This window comes from Podarcis muralis, chromosome 7 (assembly GCF_964188315.1).
Source record: "Podarcis muralis chromosome 7, rPodMur119.hap1.1, whole genome shotgun sequence".
Taxonomy (NCBI): Eukaryota; Metazoa; Chordata; class Lepidosauria; order Squamata; family Lacertidae; genus Podarcis; species Podarcis muralis.
This window is the reverse complement of record NC_135661.1, coordinates 71697484-71717890: the sequence shown is the minus strand read 5'-3', so window position 1 is coordinate 71717890 and position 20407 is coordinate 71697484. Positions and strand designations below refer to the sequence as shown.

Here is a 20407-nt window from a genome sequence, read left to right as displayed (position 1 = left end):
GTTGTTGTTTTTTGTTCCTGCTATTACTACTAGTAAATGAGTTGGGCAACACATCCAATGTGATGGGATTTCCCAGGGCTTAATCCGTAAACACGCAGAGAGAGAGTGTGTGTGTTTCGGTGCTTCCGGCACTCTACTCTTTCTACACAGGGAAAGCTTCCCTTTAATTTTCAACCAGTGATTATTCCCTTCCCAAATAAGTAAGAAGCCACGCAGAGCACCTCTGACAGGAAGAAAGCCCAGTAAAAGCCACCCAAGCCCTACCAAGGAAGACGTTCCCTCAGCTGTGGGAGAATGTGGAGCAGAATCTGAGAAGCAGCCTGAGGAGAAGATCCAGGACCTGGGCTGATCTATATCCTGTGGAAAGGGGTAAGACCTCTGCTTTGTTTTGAGGTGGAGCTAAATAGGGATGGGTGAATCTGGCAGTTCCACTTTCTCTCAGTTTCTTTTTTCAAGCCTTAAGTTCAATCTCCACATTTTCGCATTTATTTTTTTAAAGTCCTCATGAAAATTCATTGGCGCTTTGTGTCAATTTATCCTAATATGCACACATTCAAGTGTAGTTTTGCCTAACAGACACATTTTTGAAGAGCGATGTTCCCTGATGGAATACATTTGTATGAATTTGAAAGATCCAAAGGTAGGAAGTGGGCTCAGTGTTATGGAGCCCTAAAATCTGTAACCCCCTTGAGTGGGGCATCTTCCTGGGTGGGTTAAGTGTAACTTTAGGCAATTTATGGTTTCCGCTGGCTCCTCCTGAGCCTCAGATTTGTGAGGGCTGGTAGTGGAGGCCTCCTTCCCTGGCAAGGATCTATTTTCTTACTCTCTTTATCAGTTGCTGACATGACAGAGATTCAGATAGTTAATGATGCAAAGAGGATTTTTCAAATTATTATTATTTCCTCACTCTAAAACCCCCAATTCAGAGTTATCAAATGTTTTGGGAGGAGGATGCTGGGACAGACAAGGCATTTTGTACTTCAGGCTTTTATTGAGCTTACTCTTTTAAGTTCTGGTGCAGACCCCTGGCCTTTGCACAAGATGTGCCAAGCAGAGAAAAGCCAGGATGTGCATATTGTTGAACATAACAAGAAACTATTTATGTCACATATGAAGAATTGCCTCATCAGAAGGGATGGAAAACTGTCAATTTTGGTTCTCTCTGTTTCTCATGTTTCCATTCTTAAATTCAGTTCTCTACATTCCTGTTGCACTTTGCTTTAAAAAAAATCCTCATGAAAATTCATCAGCATTTTGGTGAGAATTTCTCCTAAGAAACACATTTTTGTATGCTGTTTTGACTAATATACACACAACTTTTGCAAATGACATTTCCTAACGCAATGCATTTTTGTCTATTATTTCCACTAATTTGTTAAATTTTATGTGCACTTTTCCTGGACATATGCATTTTTGGCAAACGTTGGTTGGAGAACCGCATCACAAAATTGGGATAGGATTCGAAGAAGGGCTGTGTTTTTGTTCTCATATGGTAGAGCATTTGCTTTGCATGTGAAAGGTTCCTGATTCAATTCCAGGCATCTCCAACGAGGGCTGGGAAAGACTCCTTACTGGAAACCTTGGATAGCCAGTCAAGGTAGTCTATATATAGCTCAATGGACCAATTGGTCTGACTCAATACAAGGTGGCTTCCAATGTTTCTTGATTATGATGACTACTCTCCAAGAGACACTTATTTTCACATGTAATTGTGTGTGTGTGTTTGCGCATTTCAAATAGAACATGAGTAGCAGTGGCAGCTCCATGTTTTGGAGGACCCTCAGGCAAGACATCCTCCATGGGTCCTGTTGTGATTAACTGGGTCAGTTACTGTGACGTTAACATATATGAGAGAGTGCTGGAGGGGAAATAGTTAAATAGGTTGCACAGACCGGACCCAGGGGGGTGGAGTCAGTGGGTTTATAAAACCAGTTCTGGGAGGAGTTGGTTGGGTAGTTGATGGGTTTTCATGGGTTGGCTGGTTGGGAAAGGCAGTTGGTAATAGAGAGACAGTTAGGGCAGTGGGTTCTTGAGTGTGGGGAAGTAGAAGAGATAGAGAGAGGAAAATAAGACTAAGAAAGTAAAGAGCAACAACGTTTGGAATGCTGTAAAAGTTTTGTTTGTGTCTGAAATAAAATACACTCTTCTTTATTAATTGAAAAGCTGACTGAGACTGAAATGATTTTACCAGGGAGGACCTGGTTGGTGGCAGTACGGGTCAATAGTCCGTGAAACGACGGGGGGCTCCGTACGAACGCTCCGTATTGAACCCCTTTTGCATGAGGAATGAGCAACATTTGGCGAGTGAACCTTAAAAAGTAGACTGCACTCGTTGCAATCACAGTCACGCACAGTGATGTTTGTAGAGTAAGAAAAATATCCAAGTCGTTCATTGTAGGATGAACATAACTTGGATAGAAATGTTTCCTTGTCTATCCTAACTCAGGAGGTTAGAGGTACGGGGATAATCTGGGAATCTGGAGGTCCCTATATATCGTGTTGGGGGAAGGGGAGGTGATTTCACTCACTTCCCCTACACCCACTCCCTTGTGTTTGTTTATTTATTTCATATGGAATTCAAAATAATTGGTTTTCTTTTAGACTCTGTTACATTTAGAGAAGGAGTGGAGGGACCTAGAGCCCTCCATATATTGTTGGACTACAACTCCCATCATCCCTCACTGCTGGCCATGGTGGGTGAGGCTGATGGAGGTTGTGGTCTAACAACATCTGGAGGGCCACAGGTTTCCTGCCCCTGCCCCTGCATTAGCACTTCTAATTGAGGCAAAGTTACCACCACCACCTATCTTCATGCACCTTGGAGCCGCAGACTGTCTCACCAGAGTGATGTATGCTCAAGTTATCTCCAACTTGGACTACTGCAATGCGCTCTATGTGGGGCTACCTTTAAAGGTGACCCGGAAACGACAACTAATCCAGAATGTGGCAGCTAGACTGGTGACTGGGAGTGGCCACCGAGACCATATAACACCAGTCCTGAAAGACCTACGTTGGCTCCCAGTATGTTTCTGAGCACAATTCAAAGTGTTGGTGTTGACCTTTAAAGCCCTAAATGGCCTTGGCCCAGTATACCCGAAGGAGCGTCTCCACCCCCATTGTTCAGCCCGGACACTGAGGTCCAGCTCTGAGGGCCTTCTGGCAGTTCCCTCACTGCAAGAAGCGAAGTTACAGGGAACCAGACACCTTCTTGGTAGTGGCACCCACCATGTGGAATGCCCTCCCATCCGATGTCAAGGAAATAAACTTTTAGAAGACATCTGAAGGAAGCCCAGTTTAGGGAAGTTTTAATGTTTGATGTTTCATTGTGTTTTTAATATTCTCTTGGGAGCCACGCAGAGTGGCTGGGGAAACCCAGCCAGATGGGCAGGGTATTATTATTATTATTATTATTATTATTATTATTATTATTATTTTCCAATTATCATCCCTGGTCTCTTCATGCCTGCTTAACCCTTTGTTTTACACCCCATTGGCAATGCTGTGATTTATATCATACAACTTTTTCTTGTGCGGAGAGAAGGTATGATGCAATTAGTTGATGCCAGACTGTGTGGGGTGAACAGGTTTGTTGAGATCAGAAGGAAATTGCAGAAACAAGGTCTCCTGATGATTCAGAGCCCTATTCAGCAGTGGTGTTAAGATTTTGATCTGTTTTCATATCCGGCCGCCCTGAAGTTTCAAGCACATCTAGACTCGGTCATAAGTCAAATTATGGTCATTCTCATCCTCACAAGCTCCAGAGTTCTTTGGCCTAGTAGCTCTCACAGCACATAACATTGTATTTTCATGCAAGATAGCACAGAATTCTGTCTGTTGGGTGGCATGGGGAATGATGATGATGATGATGATGATGATGATGATGATATGAATATGTTACTTATACTCACCACCCATCTGACTAGGTTTCACCAGCCACTCTGGGCAACTTCCAACAGAATATAAAAAATATAATGAAACACCAGACATTAAAAATTTCCCTATACAGGGCTGCCTTCAGATGTCTTCTAAAAGTTGTCTAGTTATTTATCTCCTTGACAACTGCTGCAGGGGTGTTCAACAGGGTGGGCACCACTGTCCGGAAGCCCCTCTGCCTGGTTCCCCGTAACTTCTCTTCTCGCAATGAGGGAACTGCCAAAAGGCCCTCGGAGCTGGACTTCAGTGTAGGCTGAATGATGGGCGTGGAGACTCTCCTTCAGGTATACAGGGGCAAAGCTGTTTAGGGCTTTAAAAGGCTTGTTGCTGTTGTATTGATCATCAGCAAATGGGGCAGTGGGCAAGGGTGCCATCTTGAATAAAATATTGGGGGCCCAAATAAGCCCCGCCCTGCATATGTAGCACATGTACACCAATTGAATGGCAATGCTCATTAACTTTTTTGGGGGGGCTGGCCCCTTCGTTGTTGGACTACAACTCCCACCAACCCTAGCCAGCATGACCAATCGGCAGGGATGATGGGAGTTGTGGTCCAATATAACATAAAGAAACCCGCACGTTGTCTATTCTTGAACAGGGATGGGAGACATATTTGATTCCATTTGCATTTAAAGGTGAACACTTTCTGAAACAATACATAGGCCGAAACAGAGCCAGACTTCTAAATTCACACTTCTTCTTCGGATTTGGCAACGAATTTATCCAATCAAGTAACGTGTACAAAAATGCATATGCTACGGTAAAGTGTGCATAAAAATGCATATATCAGTGAAATGCTCAAAAGAGCATTATACTAAATAAAATTTCTCTGCAGAAATGTGCATTTATACAAAAACGTGTATATTTGGGGAAATTTGCAATTAAATGCTGATGAGGACTTTAAAGGGGGGAAATCACAAAATGTGAAGAACTGATCTTGAGATAAAAAAATATGAGACTGAAAAATGTTGTTGATATCCTGTGTACAGAGAGGTATGATCCAGTGCAGGAGATATGTGCCCTGCTTCTGACCCTCTCTAATATCTGTCAGGAAGCCTTGTGAGGACTGCATCATTTTTTACTGGTTCCATTTGAATCCTACCCTCTGAAGTGGCTGAGATTGTTGTGAGAAAAGCCTGTGGTTGCAGGCAAAAGCGTGCCACTCCAAGGGCAGCTGGGTTGGGGAGAGAGGTTGTCCGCCTGCTGCAAACTGACGTTTCACTTGCAAAGGCCAGATGAAGGCGTCCGTGCAGCTTTGGGGCGATGGCTTTCTGTGCTTACTGGAAGGAAGTCATTAAACGTTGTCATTAGATTTATGACTAATGATAGCGAGAAGCTTTTCCCCTGGAGCTTTGGTAGCAGACAGACCGTGGCTTGGTCACAAGAGCCTTTCAGAAGCAAATCTAGGTTAGCAATGGCTTTTCATGGCTCTCCCGCCCTCTTGCAGTTCATTGTCTTCCTCTTAGCCTTACTCAACATTGCGTTTCCTTGGTGGCAGTGATGACACCCGTTGTTTCTTCACTCCCAATGACTACGCAGGTGCCTCTTGCGGGGTCCTTCTGGTTTGTGGAAGTTGGCAGCGTGGCAAAGAGCCTCAAGCTTCAGACTGGCAGAGGGTTCGTTTGCAAGCACCCAAGACTCGCCTATTGATGAACTCCCTCCATCAACTTGGATTCAGTGGAGAATATCCTTCCTCTAGACTCTGGTAAGTGGAGGCTGCTCTTACAGATGCAATTCTTAGGGCAATTTCTGGGAACATCTTATGATTTTGCAGCCCTTTCCCAAAATGCTCAGAGGAGCTTGGTTGCACTCACAACACTGCATTTCCATTGAACAATAAGTACAATTATTGTTGTGATTCTGATTATATTTTGATTTCTTTCCTACCCTTCACCACTAGGTCTCAGACCTTGTTTCTGCACTTAATATTAAAATTGGTTCAGAAGTAATAATGGTGATGATAATGATATTTAATAATGTTAGAGTAATTCTTATTATTTTTCAGGTCAGGCTTCCATTGGACCCTTAAATTAAAGGGTCTCTTAAACTGTGTCAAGGATTAACCATTACAAGCATATAAAATTCAAATCCTACACATAGTCACTACTACAAGGTTGAGGTATGCTAAAGACCATAAACCATATAATTCAGATATAACGAGGGGAAATGGTGAGCAATTAAAGTTGATTACATTAGCAACTATGTTAAAGAACACAGGAAAATATCAATAGCAATTTGGCAAATGGCGTTTACTAACCAGTCACATAAAAAAGGGAACTGAGAATATCCAGAGGCTGAACGGACTACTTTCTCTTACAATGGGTAAAAGAGGTTTAGAAGTGTAATATCATAGTGCTTGAGGTGTAAATATAAGATTATTTTCACCAAATGGTTTGTGTGTATGCTTAATAATGCTGTGTGTTTTGATATGGTCCATTACAAATGCAAAAATTCTCTTTTTTTGGTATGCTTCTTCTGGTAGAAGGAAAAGATTTTGAATTTAATAATAATAATAATAGCAGTGATGGTGATGGTGATGGTGATGGTGATGGTGATGGTGATGGTGATGATGATGCACTCAGGGGGTCCCTCCCTGATTGTTCCCCTCCTTTTTGCCACTGTCCCTGCAATCCTAAGCTTGCCCTCTTCCTCTGGGCCCAATGTGAATAACCGTCCATAGAGAACAGGCGGGGTGAGCTGAGGTTGTTCCTGTCACTGCTCACTCAGTCCAAGAGAGGGCAGAGGACCGGCCATGTCTCAGGGACAGAGCATCTGATTTGCATGCAGAAGGTCCTAGGTTCAATTCCTGGCATCGCCAGGTCGGGCTGTGCATGCCCCCTGCCCAAAACCATTGGACAGCCACTGCTGATCAGTGTAGACCAGGGGTCTGCAACCTTTAAGACAAAAAGAGCCACTTGGACCCGTTTCCGAAGAAAAAACAACAACTGGGAGCCGCAAAACCATTGCGACATTTAAAACAAATATATCTCCGGAGCTGCGATCTGACAGCGGGCGGGAAGGTGACGTCGGGACGGTGCGTGACTAACGCACGCACCGCCCCCATGCGACGTCACAGCCAGTACAGCGCCCGCCACAGTTAGGAGTGTCGGGGCGCACAATGCGCCTCCTCCCCTCGCTAGTATCCGCCCCAGAGCCGCGGCAAAGATGTAAGAGCCACATGCGGCTCCGGAGCCGCGGGTTGCAGACCCCTGGTGTAGACAATACTGAGCCGAGTAGACCAAGTGTTTGACTTAATTTAAGGCAGCTCCCTATAAGATGTCAGGGGTCAGCAGCGAGTATGATGAGGCATGAACTTCTGCAGGTAACCAGCACACAGGCAATGATATACAGCAGCAGCGCCATTATATGTGGTGGGCAGCTCTGAGCTGTCCACTGTTGTAACTACTCACAATGCACTGACAAGACAGCTGCTTGGAGTACTGTTGGCACTTTGAAATGGCGGTTTCTCAGCCACCTACCATTGCTGCTAAGTAATACCAGACCTTGTCTGGCAGGAGGGCAGGGAGCGGGCTAAAAATAATAATATCCCAATAGCATTATCAAGGTGGGCTCTGACTGAGTTCTGCTGCCCAAGTATGCTGGCTACTTATGCTACGTCTATGAGCTGGAGGCTGCATGCACACAATGTATTTGAAACACATGACTCCCCCTTGCCCGAGAATCCTGGGAACTGTAGTTTGTCAAGGGTGTTGGGAATTGTAGTTCTGTGAGGGACAAAGTAGAGCTCCCAGGATTCTTGGGCAAGGGGAAGTTATGCTGTTTAAATGTTTGGTGTGTCCGCAGATAGGGTGTTTAAACTTCCTTTCAATGTATTGCAGAGCTGTACCTACTGAGGTAGGTGGGTGTGACGGACTAGTCCCCTCAGCAATGTCCCAAACATCCAACTTTCATTTGAATAAAAAATCAAATCAAATTAAGTCTCCAGCCTTTTGAACTTGTGTGGGAGGATAAGAGGATCTGACTGCAGCCATTGTTCTACCAAATTACTCCCTCAGAAGTATCTTTGGAGTGCTCATGTGCCCGCCCTGACATTCCTTTTATCCGTAGGACTGTTCAGTCCAAGCCTTGGTTAAAGATAAATAATTCGAAGAAAGGAGAGATGGGGGTGAAGGCAACCTGGAGTTAACAGCACCTGGAGAATGAATTCTAGAGTGGGAAGAGAAGGGCCAAAGTTCAATTATGGTGGTGGTGATGGGACAAGGGGAGGGAGAGCAGAGAAAGGAAGAAAGATTTGTCTCACATTTTAAGACTTCTGAAAGAGAAATGACACTGTATTCACACTCCTATGCTAAACATTTTTTCTCTGAAGTTCCATTGATTTGGATAGACTTCACTTATAAGGAAGCACCCTCAGAATTCAGGGATGTGCAAATCTATCAGTTTTGCTTTCTATCCGTCCCGTCCCCCCCCCCCCCAATTATTAAGTTTGGTTCTCCACATATCCTTGTGAATTAAAAAAAAAGAAAACTTCCCATGAGAACTCACCAGCCTTCTACGGTATATTTCTCCCAATAACACATATTTGTATGTGCATTTGTATACAACACTTCACTAGAGAACTGCATTGCAAAGTGTGAATTTCAACAGAAGGTTGTGTTTTGGTTCTCATATTGTTTCGGAAAATGCATACTAGGGAGGTTCACCTTTAAATGTGAACTGCTATACTTGGGTGCAGTGTTGAAGGAAGTATGCTGTACATGAAATGGAATGGGTGTCATGGATGGAAGGATCTGCCAATTTCAGTTCGCTCATTTTCTCATTTTTCCAATCTTAAATTCCGTTCTCGACATTTTGCAGCTATTCGTGATTTTAAAAAAAATAATCAGCATTTTTGTGAGAGTTTCTCCTAATAAACAGTTTATATGCAGTTTTGCTTTCTGTACAGAGTTTTGCAAGACGTTTCCACTAATAGATGCATTTCTGCAAACACTGTTTGGTTGGAGAACTGAATTGCAAAATTGTGCATTTTGAAGAATAGCTGTGTTTCGGTTGTTATATTGTTTCGAAAAGTGTGGACTTGATAAGATTAGGCTTTAAATGCATACCAAATTGAACTCTCCCGCTCCTGTCCCTAGTCAGTGCCGTTTTGCTCTTTGCCTCAGACAGCAAAATTTCTTGGTCTGCCTTGCTCAGGCCTAAGGTTCCTCATCCCTGCTCTAAAGGGCAAGAGACACCCAAAGTGTAAAGAGGCTTCCAGAGTTAATCATGCCACAAAGTTAATGGGCAGATGACCTTATCTGGAAAAAGCGGTAAAAAATGACTGGGGGAGGAGGAAGCTCAGAGTTCTAAGAAAGAAAAGGTGTTTGTGGTTCCACTTCCTCTTTCCAAGCAACAGAACTGAAGAAACAGGAGCTTACCAACAAAAAACAACAACCCCCAAAACACGCATTTAAAATATTTCATGCCAGGGCCAAATAAGGGCACAAACTTCTCTATTTTCCACTTAGTTACTTATTACTCTAATTCCCCACCCTTCCTCCAAGGAGAACAGAGAAGTGTTTGTGGGTGTCTCCCCCCCTTCCTTTTTTCTTTAAAATTCTAACACCAATCTTGCAAAGTAGATTAACGAGAGAGAGAGAGACAGAGACATTCTCCGAGTCTACCAATGAGATCTTCGTAATAGCTGAATAAGGATTTGGGCCCATGTAACTCCCATCCTAATCTGGCACTGTAACCCAGACTTCTGAATAAAGTTAATAGCCTGCATTTTTTGCTTTTTTTACTACCCTGCTGGGAGCTGGCCAAAAATGGGAGGGTGAGTACAGTCCAGAGGCAGATTTAGGGCAGTGCAACCGGTCCCAATCGCAATGGGTGCTGAGTGCAGGGGCTGCCACAGGGCGTTGCAACTATGAGCTGGTGAATTGAGCAGATGGAAGGTGAGGGGCAGGAGGGTGAACTGAATTTTGGCCTTGCACAGGAGGCCATTGAAATCTGAAAGACCAATATCTGCCCCTGTTCAGTCCTCCCTGCAGCAACCTGTTTCATTTTGGCGTTGAGCACAGAGGGCAGACAGAGCACTCTGCCCATCCTTTCCCAGCCTTCCCACCTCTGTAGAATTCCAATAATTCACCTGCTTGCAATTCCTTCTCACCTGTGGGTATCAAGCTAGTGCTTAAATACAAAGCTGTTCTTACTACTACAATACACTCTCTCGCACCCTTCTTTGTTTAAGGCTGTGTCCACACAAGGGTTTTCATGTGTGTGTTTGTGTACCTTCAGTTTTATGCCTCTGAAATCTCTCTCAATGTTTCCCATCCATACTAGTGGGTGGTGCTTGCTGGGATATATTCGGGATGTTGTTTCCTCCCCTCGGTTAACAGTTCCCCACCCTCCCTAAGTTCCTCAAGTCTGAGATCTGTTCTGGGCATGCACCCAGGTATTTGTGCCAGACCCCCAGGGAAGGATAACCTCAAGGGGGACATGCGCCATGACTTCCATAAGAGGTCAAAACAGAGGCAGCAATGCATGTCTGCTCAGCTGTAAGTCACTAGTCCAGAAATGCAGCTTCACTTAATCAGCTTGCACCTCAGGCCTAGATTCTTCCAGGCACCAAGTCCTTCAGCCAGACCTCTGCTTCTCAGGGCTACTTCAGCGTCGTGCTTTCTTCAGAGCGTCAAATTCTCCTTTCTCCAACATTGTTTCCTCAAGAGTAAGTCCCAAACCACAGGGACAGTCAATTCCACCCAGAGCTGCCTCAGGATTCCAAGGGAGGCTCACCCCCAAAGTGGACAGGGGTCTTCTGTATCAATTCTCTAGGCAGCGCTTAAATCCAGGCCTCACAGAATAGCTCAGTTGGTTAGACCGTGGTGCTGACAACACCAAGGTTACAGGTTCGATCCCAGCAAGGGACAGTGGCACTTTCTTGCATTGCAGGGGGTTGATCCTCAAGGTCCTAACTCTATGATCCTGAGATTCTATGAGATCTATGCCTCCCCAGGATGCAGGTGGACTAGATAAACATGGGCCGTTTGTCTCACCCCTTTGGCCACACCCCATGATGCTTAGGGGAACAACCTGAAGAAGACCTCCAATGTGAGGACCACCTAATTTATGTGGAGGTATCTAATTTAGGCATTCAGCTTGACCAGCCTGTTCCCTGTGTCTCCACTAGGCTTCCTCCTCTTCTCCCCTCCCTCTGGTGCTTTTTACATCCTCCCTGTCTCCCCTTCCTTCTCCCTAAGGTACCACAGCTAAGCTCCTTCTCTGCCGTTAGGTAGCAGGTGGAATGTGCCCTGCCCTTCTTCTCACACAGGAGGTGTGATCAGGCAATGTCCAAATGTGGTCTCCTCAGGAGTCAATGCCTGGTTGATGCCTGCTGGCCATGCATGCAGGTATTTGTTTAGCTGTGACTACACATTATTTTTTTTAAAAATACATTTTCCCATATATGAGATTCACACAAAAGAGCACTCAAAGATAAGTAAATAAATATGAGTCACTGCAAATCAAGCAAGCATTTGGAGCTGATTGTATCGAAGGCCGCCACTTTCTGTCTTCCGTTCTTCCTTTCTGACATCCTGTAGTTGCATGAGTAAATGTTATTTTTATTTTCAATGCAGATATTTTGGCAAACGGTAGTTTTCCACAAGAGCTCTGCTAAAAGAATAAAAATAAAGTTCCGCAACAACTAGTAGGAAAGGACAGGCTACATCCTTTCCTTTGGGCTGATGGAAGCAAAATGGAAGCATAGGTTGTGTGACAACAGAATTGCCACCACACATGTAAAAATATCTGTCTACATAGCATGCTTCACTTCGTATGTCCATAGCTGGGTAATGTTCAAGTTTATATCAGATTTTTGTTCCCGGTCTGATTACCCGCAGATTGGGAAAATCTAAATTTAAAAGGGGGGTGAGGAGGACATTAGGTGGACAACACAAAAAAATATAGACACAAGCAGTTTCAAAATCCACATTAAACTCCAGTGTGGATGAGTTGCTTGTGATGACTGTACTCAATCATTTTCGCTCCTTAGCAAAATGAGTTTTGCAGGCTTTCTTACTACACAAAACACGCACACAACCAAATCTGTTTGAACAGAAACAGTAGTATGGGGAAAGAGGTATGTACACCATAAGAGGGTCTGGAAATCAAGCCTTACAGGGAGTGGTTGAAGGAGCTGGGTATGTTTAGCCTGGAAAAGAGGAACCTGAGAGGAGATACGATGACTATCTTCAAATATTTCAAGGGCTGTCACATGGAAGATGGAGAAAGCTTGTTTTCTCCTGCTCTGGAAAGTAGGACTCAAACCGATGGCTTCAAGTTATAAGAAAGGAAATTCCGACTGAACATATGGAAAAACTTTCTGACAGGAAGAGCTGTTTGACAGTGGAACCGACTCCCTCGGAAGGCTGTGGACTCTCCTCCCTTGGAGGTTTTTAAGCAGAGGTTGGATGGCCATCTGTCATGGATGCTTTAGCTGAGATTCCTACATTGCAAGGGGTTGGACTTGGAGTCCCTTCCAACTCTATGAGTCTATCCTCTGAAAAATGAATGTGGTTTTTTTTCCAGGCTGAGACTCAATTTACACCCTGTGAAAGGCAGAATCCTAAAATGTTAAAACCCAGTTAATTGATGAGTTGGCGGTGGTCTCTCTTTTACAATTACTACTTACTTTTATTATATTATGTATTTACAGTTTTATGCTGTAATAATATAATAATAAATTATTGTTCCTAAGTAAGCATGCATAGGACTGCAGCATTGTTGTTGTTGTTTAGTCATTTAGTCGTGTCCGACTCTTCGTGACCCCATGGACCAGAGCACGCCAGGCACTCCTGTCTTCCACTGCCTCCCGCAGTTTGGTCAGACTCATGTTTGTAGCTTCGCGAACACTACCCAACCATCTCGTCCTCTGTCGTCCCCTTCTCCTTGTGCCCTCCATCTTTCCCAACATCAGGGTCTTTTCCAGGGAGTCTTCTCTTCTCATGAGGTGGCCAAAGTATTGGAGCCTCAGCTTCCGCCGGCAGCATTAGGACTCATAAAAATAGCTGTTTTCAAATCCATTTATTTTTTTTAAAAATAACAGCATAGGCATCTTGTTGTTTTATCCAAGAAAACACGAACAAATTAAGCAGGGGATTTTTTTTTTTTTTAACCACACCGCATTGGCAAATTACACAATTCTTTCTGTGGTTAATGTGACCCGTGGGCACTTCTCAATCTCACGGGGAAAGATCCTCTTCTGCAGATGTCTCTTTTCTACAGAGCTTTCACTTCCTCTTAGGAAGCAGTAAGAGGTTTAACATAGTCACAGTGCTTTACAAAGTGTCAATCAAGCTGTGTAGTGTGAAAAAGTCAAATGATTCTTCTGTTTGGAAACAGGTGTGGTGCCATTCCGGGTTTTGCAGGGTCTAGGGTCCCCAAACTCCAGGTCCTTTCATTTGGGCCCCAGATCTCCTATCCCTCCCCCACTTTTCAAAAACCTTTTTTAAAGCTAGGGATGTTAAAGTCTATCAAAAATGGAAATGGGAACTGAAATGCCAGTTTGCTTATTCATCCCATCTCAGGACAGCGGGGGTTAACCACCTCTCTGTCAGGGATTGAACTTCTGCATACAAAACATTGTGTTTCATTGCTGAATGTTGCCTCCCTCTTGCATTATTCATTTCCTTCTCTCTCTTTTCAGGATAAGAAAAACAGAGCTTCATTAAAAGAATAACGTGATTGCTGCAGCCATGTCCCGAAAGGGTGAAAGTAACAACTTCTCATCGCTTGCCGTCGCAAAGGAAGATTGCCACGTGGATTCCGAGTTCAGATATACCCTGTTCACTGTCTACTATAGCATCATTTTCATTTTGGGCTTCATAGCCAACAGCTACGTCCTGTGGCTTTTCACACGGGTTTATGCCACGAAGAAACTAAATGAAATAAAGATATTCATGGTCAGCTTGACGACAGCCGACCTGCTCTTCCTGATCACGTTGCCAATGTGGATCGTGTATTACCACTACAGAGGAGACTGGATCATGCCCAGCTTTTTATGTAACTTGGCTGGTTACTTATTCTTTGTGAACACCTACTGCTCAGTTGCTTTCCTAGGAGTCATAACGTACAATCGGTACCAAGCAGTCACAAAGCCCATTTCGGCAGCTCAGTCTACCACGCGAAGAAGGGGCATCTATGTCACAATAGCTATCTGGGTCCTGATCGCGGGCCCTTCTTCATACTTCCTGTTTGGCAGTGGCACTACCCAAGAGGGGCATGTGACACGCTGTTTTGAGCGCTACGACCCAGAAAGCAGTAACATCCCTGTCCTTGCCTCCCACATCGCCATTTGCATTTGTTTCTTTATCACCTTCCTGATTGTCGTGGTATGCAACGCCTCCATTATCCGGACACTGCTCTCCCAAAAACCTCAAGCTCGGAAGAGCGCCCACATCAGGCAAAGGGCGCTCTATTTGGTGTGCACTGTCATGATTGTGTTTGTGGTCTGTTTCGTGCCTCACCACATTGTGGACCTTCCCTGGACCTTGATGGTTCTGGGCAAATGGGATATAAGCTGTAGGAGCAAAAGGTGGTGGGATCACATCCACCAGGTCACCCTGTTCCTCCTGGGGGCCAACTGCGTTCTGGATCCTGTCATTTACTGCTTCCTCACCAAAAAGTTCAGGAAACACCTTTCTGAGAACTTGAAAAACATAAAGGACAGTCGAAAGTGTTCCAGGCAAACAACAGAGACCACCGTGGAAGGGATGGTGGCGATGGAAGAGGGTTTCCATGCCTCCATCAAACCTTAAAATTCTTCTTTTCTGCTTATGCAGCAGCAAATTCAGGCTGGTGACTGACACAGACTCTGCATTTCATCAAGAGCCTGGCAGATGCACACAGCTTTCCAGCTCTTCCCTAGATGCAATGGCAGGAACTGAAATGCACTTAGGAGGGCTAGAACACTGTGACTCAGGAAGAACGTGGACTATCTAAGTTGTCCTTTGTTGTAACAAAAGGGAAATGCTTGGAATCACTTATGATGTCTTTTAAAAAGATGGGCATTACATTCGTTTTCTGGTTCGGATACGGATTGTAGTGACATTTAGTTCCATAATTTCATCCTGAAGCTAGCTCAGAACTCTCCGGAGAGGGTTGGGCATCAGGGATGGGCATCCTTGAGCACCTGCTGAGATTTGTCTCTCATCTCAAAGCCCACTGCCAGCCCCTTAGAGCCTCCTGGCTCTTTACTTATTCCCCCAGAGTGATTGAGCTATCTCAGCTGTGATAGGAACAAGGAAGAGGAACAACAGTGTTGGCTCAGCTCAGCTTCCTCCTTTGAGTAGCCATTCAGATTGGGCCTACAGCAGTGAAAAGCTGGACAATAAGGGCAAATGGGGCACAACCCCACAAGTCTGAGCCTACTCCCACCTGCCTGCTTTCTTTTTTACACTTGGCCAGGGGATGGCTCTGGCTCCTACTGCTGGTTTCCCTGACTTTCACCCAGTGGGCACCAGCCACCCTGACCCAGAGAAAGAGGATAATTGACTGGCAACGGTGACAGTGGCATGGAGAAGGTGGGCCTGTCAGGGAGGAGGCTCCACTGAAGGCATCTAACCTAAAATATGCACACTTCCCCCAATCACTCTTGAATTAATACTATTTGAGCTTCAAAAGCAACAGGGACTATTGTAACACTCAGTGGCCATAGAACAGGGGTGGGGAACCAATAGCACTCGAGACTTTGATAGATTACATCTTCCATCGTCCCATAGCTGTCAACGTTTCCCTTTTTTTAAGGGAAATCCCCTTATCCCAAATAGGATTCCTTGCAAGAAAATGGAAAAGTTGACAGCTATGTATCGTCCCTGATGACTAGTCGTGCTGACTGGTAGCTGAGCCCAGCAACAACTGGAGGGCCACGTTCTCCATCTCTACCATAGGCTGTCATCCAGAAATCATCATAATCTGAGAGCAGAGATCTTGCATAAATTTACCTGCAGGTCTCAGGTGTGCATTCAATGTACACATGGTAGAAATTTCAGGAACTGAGGGGAGGAAAGGAATGGGTTCAGGAATGGACCAAAGCTCACGGGTTGAGAACATGCTTTTGCTATAATCAGGTCGTTGACTGATTAATGTTCTCTGGCCTTCTAAATGTTTTTGTGGGAAGGGGGGTGTTATTGGTTTGTTTTTGTTTTATTGTGTTATTTTGTGTTCTCATTTTGTATTTTTATGCTGTGAACCGCCCTGTGATTTTTGGATGAAGGATGGTATACAAATTTAATAAGTAATAAAAAAATAATGCTGCTTCTCATTCAGAAGGTCCAAGGTTAAATTCATGGCATCTCTAGCTGAAAAGTTCAGATAGCAGGTGTTGGCTAATATACAGATTGGGTATAAGACTGCTTAATGTGTATTTAAAATATTTCCACATTACTGCTTTTGTGATGTGAGGAGGGTAGGAGAAAGCCCTAGATCAGGCATAGGCAAACTCGGCCCTCCAGATGTTTTGAAACTACAATTCCCATCATCCCTGACCACTGGTTCTGTTAGCTAGGGATCATGGGAGTTGTAGGCCAAAAACATTTGGCGGGGTGAGTTTGCCAATGCCTGCCCTAGATCATAGAGGGCTGGTCCCTACCCAAATAGATTATCCATTTTTCCGCTTGGCAAACCATAGCATCAATGAAACGGCACTCAGAAGTAAAAGTGAGAAGCCACTATAAACACCATGCTTATTCACTGCATATACAGAAACTATGCTAACACCATACTATCATGGAAAGCCTGGAAAGCTGTATACCTGTTGCTTGTCTGTAGTTTCATTAATAAAAACGACAGCTCTAACTATTATAGCTATTCAGCACTGCTACTTTCAGCCCAGTGGGCATGTCTGTAGATTTTTTTGGTGTAGGATCATTTTGAGGGTCACACTAGTACAGATGTGGGGAAAAGAATAGCAGATTCTAGGCTAGGGACCTTTACCCATGGGCTGAGAACACCAGAGAGGGGCAGGAAAACATGAACAGGATGGGAGACAGACGACCACCAAGTGGAATGTCTGGGATGTGGAAGAGCTACACTGCAGCTTCTGGGTCCACTAGAGGATGAACCCTCACACTTCCTCCTGCTGTCAAATCCAGGGAGATTTGAGCACTGAAACCCAAACCCAAGCTTCCTCAATAGAACAGGAAGGCTGAATGACATTGTAGGGCAAGGATGGGGAACTTGTGGTCCTTGAGATGTTGTTAAGAGTTCAATGCCAATTGATCCCAGCCAGTAAGGCTAATGGTCTGAGATTATAGGAAGCCCAAATTTGGAGGGTCATAGGTTGTCGACCTCTGTTCTAGGGAACTCTATGGTCAGGAGACCTGGTTAATTCAATCCCTTAAAGGAGAGACCCTCTGTGAATATAAAATTGTCCAATGATGTTGGGGTGGGGCTCACCAATGTATGATGAAAGGAGAGAAAGTGGAGAGCCAAATGCATACCGTCTAACATTTCACAGATGGAAATACAGACATGATTGCAATACTCATAGAGCCACATAAAGGTTACTACTGCAGTGTCCCTACGTTATACACTGGTGCTCTATGCTGCTTGCTGAATCTGTCTATTATGCGGTAGCTTTGTCCCAATGGATTTAAGAGCCAATAATGTGATTATTCTTGAAGTTAACAGTATACTATTATCCTCCAATGTATCGTCAACAATTCGAAACACAGCCCAGCAGCTTCAATGGGTGAAATCAACCCTCAGGGGGGAAGTGGAACCTGAGTAGCAACTCACATTAACATGTTAACATATTTACTCATCATTTTATTATATATATTCTTTGAGTTCTTTCAGAAGTAAAGTGTTATTAAATCAACCAATAGGTTTATTTGAACCAGGCAGAGGGGAATGGAAGGATAGGAAGATAAGAACCAGAAGGGGGCAGCACAGGCGAGAAAATCAAATACCAGGAAGCTTAAAAAGCAACAGATGTTTTTGTTGCACAAAGGGCCAAGTACTTTCTTAACAAAGAGCCAAATATAGCAGGTTAGGTGGTGCAAGATGAGACAGTTCTTGCCGGGAGTGTCTGAGGAAACGGTGGTTGCTACTTCGGCCACACGCAACCAGGACTTAACATCCTCATCTAACCCTTTGCTGTTCAACAAGACCATTGCAGGAGGTGACCTCTGATCTTGGTTTCAGCAATCTACAGGATAGAAATGTTCTCCATCCCAAGAGCTGTGGGGAAAGTATCTATAATATGTCCATATCATAATAGAAAGGGGTTTTGGCTTTTGCTCTCAAACTTTTTATTTCGGAAAGGTTTTGGGGGTTTTTTTTGGTATAAACTTTCTGTATTATTACAGAACAAGCCTTACCATCCTAATACATCAGAGCACATCAGTAGCCTCACAGTAATAAAATCAAAAAAGAAAAAGAAATGCAAGAAAGCAAAGTGGCTGTCCAATGAGGCCTTACAAATAGCGGGAGAGAGAAGGCAAGCAAAATGCGAGGGAGATAGTGAAAGATACAGGAAATTGAATGCAGATTTCCAAAAAATAGCAAGGAGAGACAAGAAGGCCTTCTTAAACGAGCAATGCAAAGAAATAGAGGAAAACAACAGAATGGGAAGAACCAGAGATCTGTTCAAGAAAATTGGAGATATGAAAGGAACATTTCGTACAAAGATTACCATAATAAAGGACAGAAATGGTAAGGACCTAACAGAAGCAGAAGACATTAAGAAGAGGTGGCAAGAATACACAGAGGAATTATACCAGAAAGATATGGATGGCTTGTATACCCCAGGTAGTGTGGTTGCTGACCTTGAGCCAGACATCCTGGAGAGTGAAGTCAAACGGGCCTTAGAAAGCACTGCAAATAACAAGGCCAGTGGAAGTGATGGTATTCCAGCTGAACTATTTAAAATTTTAAAAGATGATGCTGTTAAGGTGCTACACTCAATATGCCAGCAAGTTTGGAAAACTCAGCAGTGGCCAGAGGATTGGAGAAGATCAGTCTACATCCCAATCCCAAAGAAGGGCAGTGCCAAAGAATGCTCCAACTACTGCACAATTGCACTCATTTCACACGCTAGCAAGGTTATGCTTAAAATTCTACAAGCAGGCTTAAGCAGTATATGGAGCGAGAACTCCCAGAAGTGCAAGCTGGATTTCGAAAGGGCAGAGGAACCAGAGACCAAATTGCAAACATGCGCTGGATTATGGAGAAAGCTAGAGAGTTTCAGAAAGACATCTACTTCTGCTTCATTGACTATGCAAAAGCCTTTGACTGTGTCGACCACAGCAAACTATGGCAAGTTCTTAAAGAAATGGGAGTGCCTGATCACCTCATCTGTCTCCTGAGATATCTCTATGTGGGACAAGAAGCTACAGTTAGAACTGGATATGGAACAACTGATTGGTTCAACATTGGGAAAGGAGTACGGCAAGGCTGTATATTGTCTCCCTGCTTATTTAACTTATATGCAGAATTCATCATGCGAAAGGCTGGGCTGGATGAATCCCTAGCCGGAATTAAGATTGCCGGAAGAAATATCAACAACCTCAGATATGCAGATGACACAACCTTGATGGCAGAAAGTGAGGAGGAATTAAAGAACATCAAAAAAACGAAGATCATGGCCACTGGTCCCATCACCTCCTGGCAAATAGAAGGGGAAGAAATGGAGGCAGTGAGAGATTTTACTTTCTTGGGCTCCATGATCACTGCAGATGGTGACAGCAGCCACGAAATTAAAAGACGCCTGCTTCTTGGGAGGAAGGCGATGGCAAACCTAGACAGCGTCTTAAAAAGCTGAGACATCACCTTGCCAACAAAGGTCCGTATAGTAAAAGCTATGGTTTTCCCAGTAAAATCCAACCTGCCAAGGGTTTCAGAATGGCTTGTGTAGGCTGACTAATAATAAAAATAAGAGTTCTTATATACTGCCCTATGTCCTAAAGCAAACCAGGGCAGTGCACAACGTAATAAAAATTGCATGCATGCATTTATGCTTAGTACAATCGGCTGCGTGCACACCAACTATCTAAAGCTCACGACTTCACACAAGGAATCCTGGGAACTGCAGTTCACACTCGAGAGTTCTACCTCCCACCACTCTTGAACTACAGTTCCCAGGATTCCCTTGAGGGAATCGCACGGCGTGCAGGCAGCCGCTGCGGCGGGCGACACCTAGGGGCGGAGACGAGTAACGCCGCCACATCTGCAAGCGAACGGCCGCTGGTTCCCCGCCGCCCTTTGCTAACCTTTGGCGAAGGTCGGGTCCGCAAAAAAGCGGCGCATACGCTGTAATTAACCGGCCTCTTCAGCGGGGAGCGAAGGCAGGCGAGGCCAAGCGGGCCGTTGCTTGACAGTCACGCAGCCCAAGCCTCATGCTCCTCTCTTCCCCCGCCCCCGGCTACCAACGGTCACTTTGAAAGACAGAAACGAAGCGCCATGTGGGGGTGGGGGAAGAGAGAAGGACTCGCCTCAGAGAAGCCCATAGCAAAGATTCGGCCAACCAAAT

General features: G+C 44.5%; 1 protein-coding gene and 1 long non-coding RNA gene across 3 annotated transcripts; one reads left to right on the top strand and one right to left on the bottom strand.

Moving 5' to 3' along the window:
- Positions 1-52: 52 nt before the first annotated feature.
- On the top strand, positions 53-16739 carry PTAFR (platelet activating factor receptor). 2 transcript variants are annotated; one of them, XM_077932066.1, is made up of 3 exons: positions 53-369; positions 5473-5638; positions 13583-16739. In XM_077932066.1, exon 3 carries the CDS (start codon positions 13632-13634, stop codon positions 14691-14693), a length of 1062 nt encoding a protein of 353 aa, XP_077788192.1. In that variant the 5' UTR covers positions 53-369; positions 5473-5638; positions 13583-13631; the 3' UTR covers positions 14694-16739. The 2 variants fall into 2 exon arrangements, with proteins under 2 accessions (XP_077788192.1, XP_028598566.2); XM_028742733.2 differs by lacking the exon at positions 53-369 and having other exon boundaries at positions 4984-5638.
- On the bottom strand, positions 13024-20287 carry LOC144328458 (uncharacterized). Its single transcript, XR_013393731.1, has 2 exons — positions 20148-20287; positions 13024-13814 (listed from the first exon to the last, which is right to left on the bottom strand). It is a non-coding gene; the product is annotated as an uncharacterized LOC144328458 (long non-coding RNA).
- Positions 20288-20407: the final 120 nt, after the last annotated feature.

Excerpts from the sequence above, each read along its gene's own strand:
- PTAFR (XM_077932066.1), top strand. The coding sequence starts at position 13,632 with ATGTCCCGAAAGGGTGAAAGTAACAACTTCTCATCGCTTGCCGTCGCA.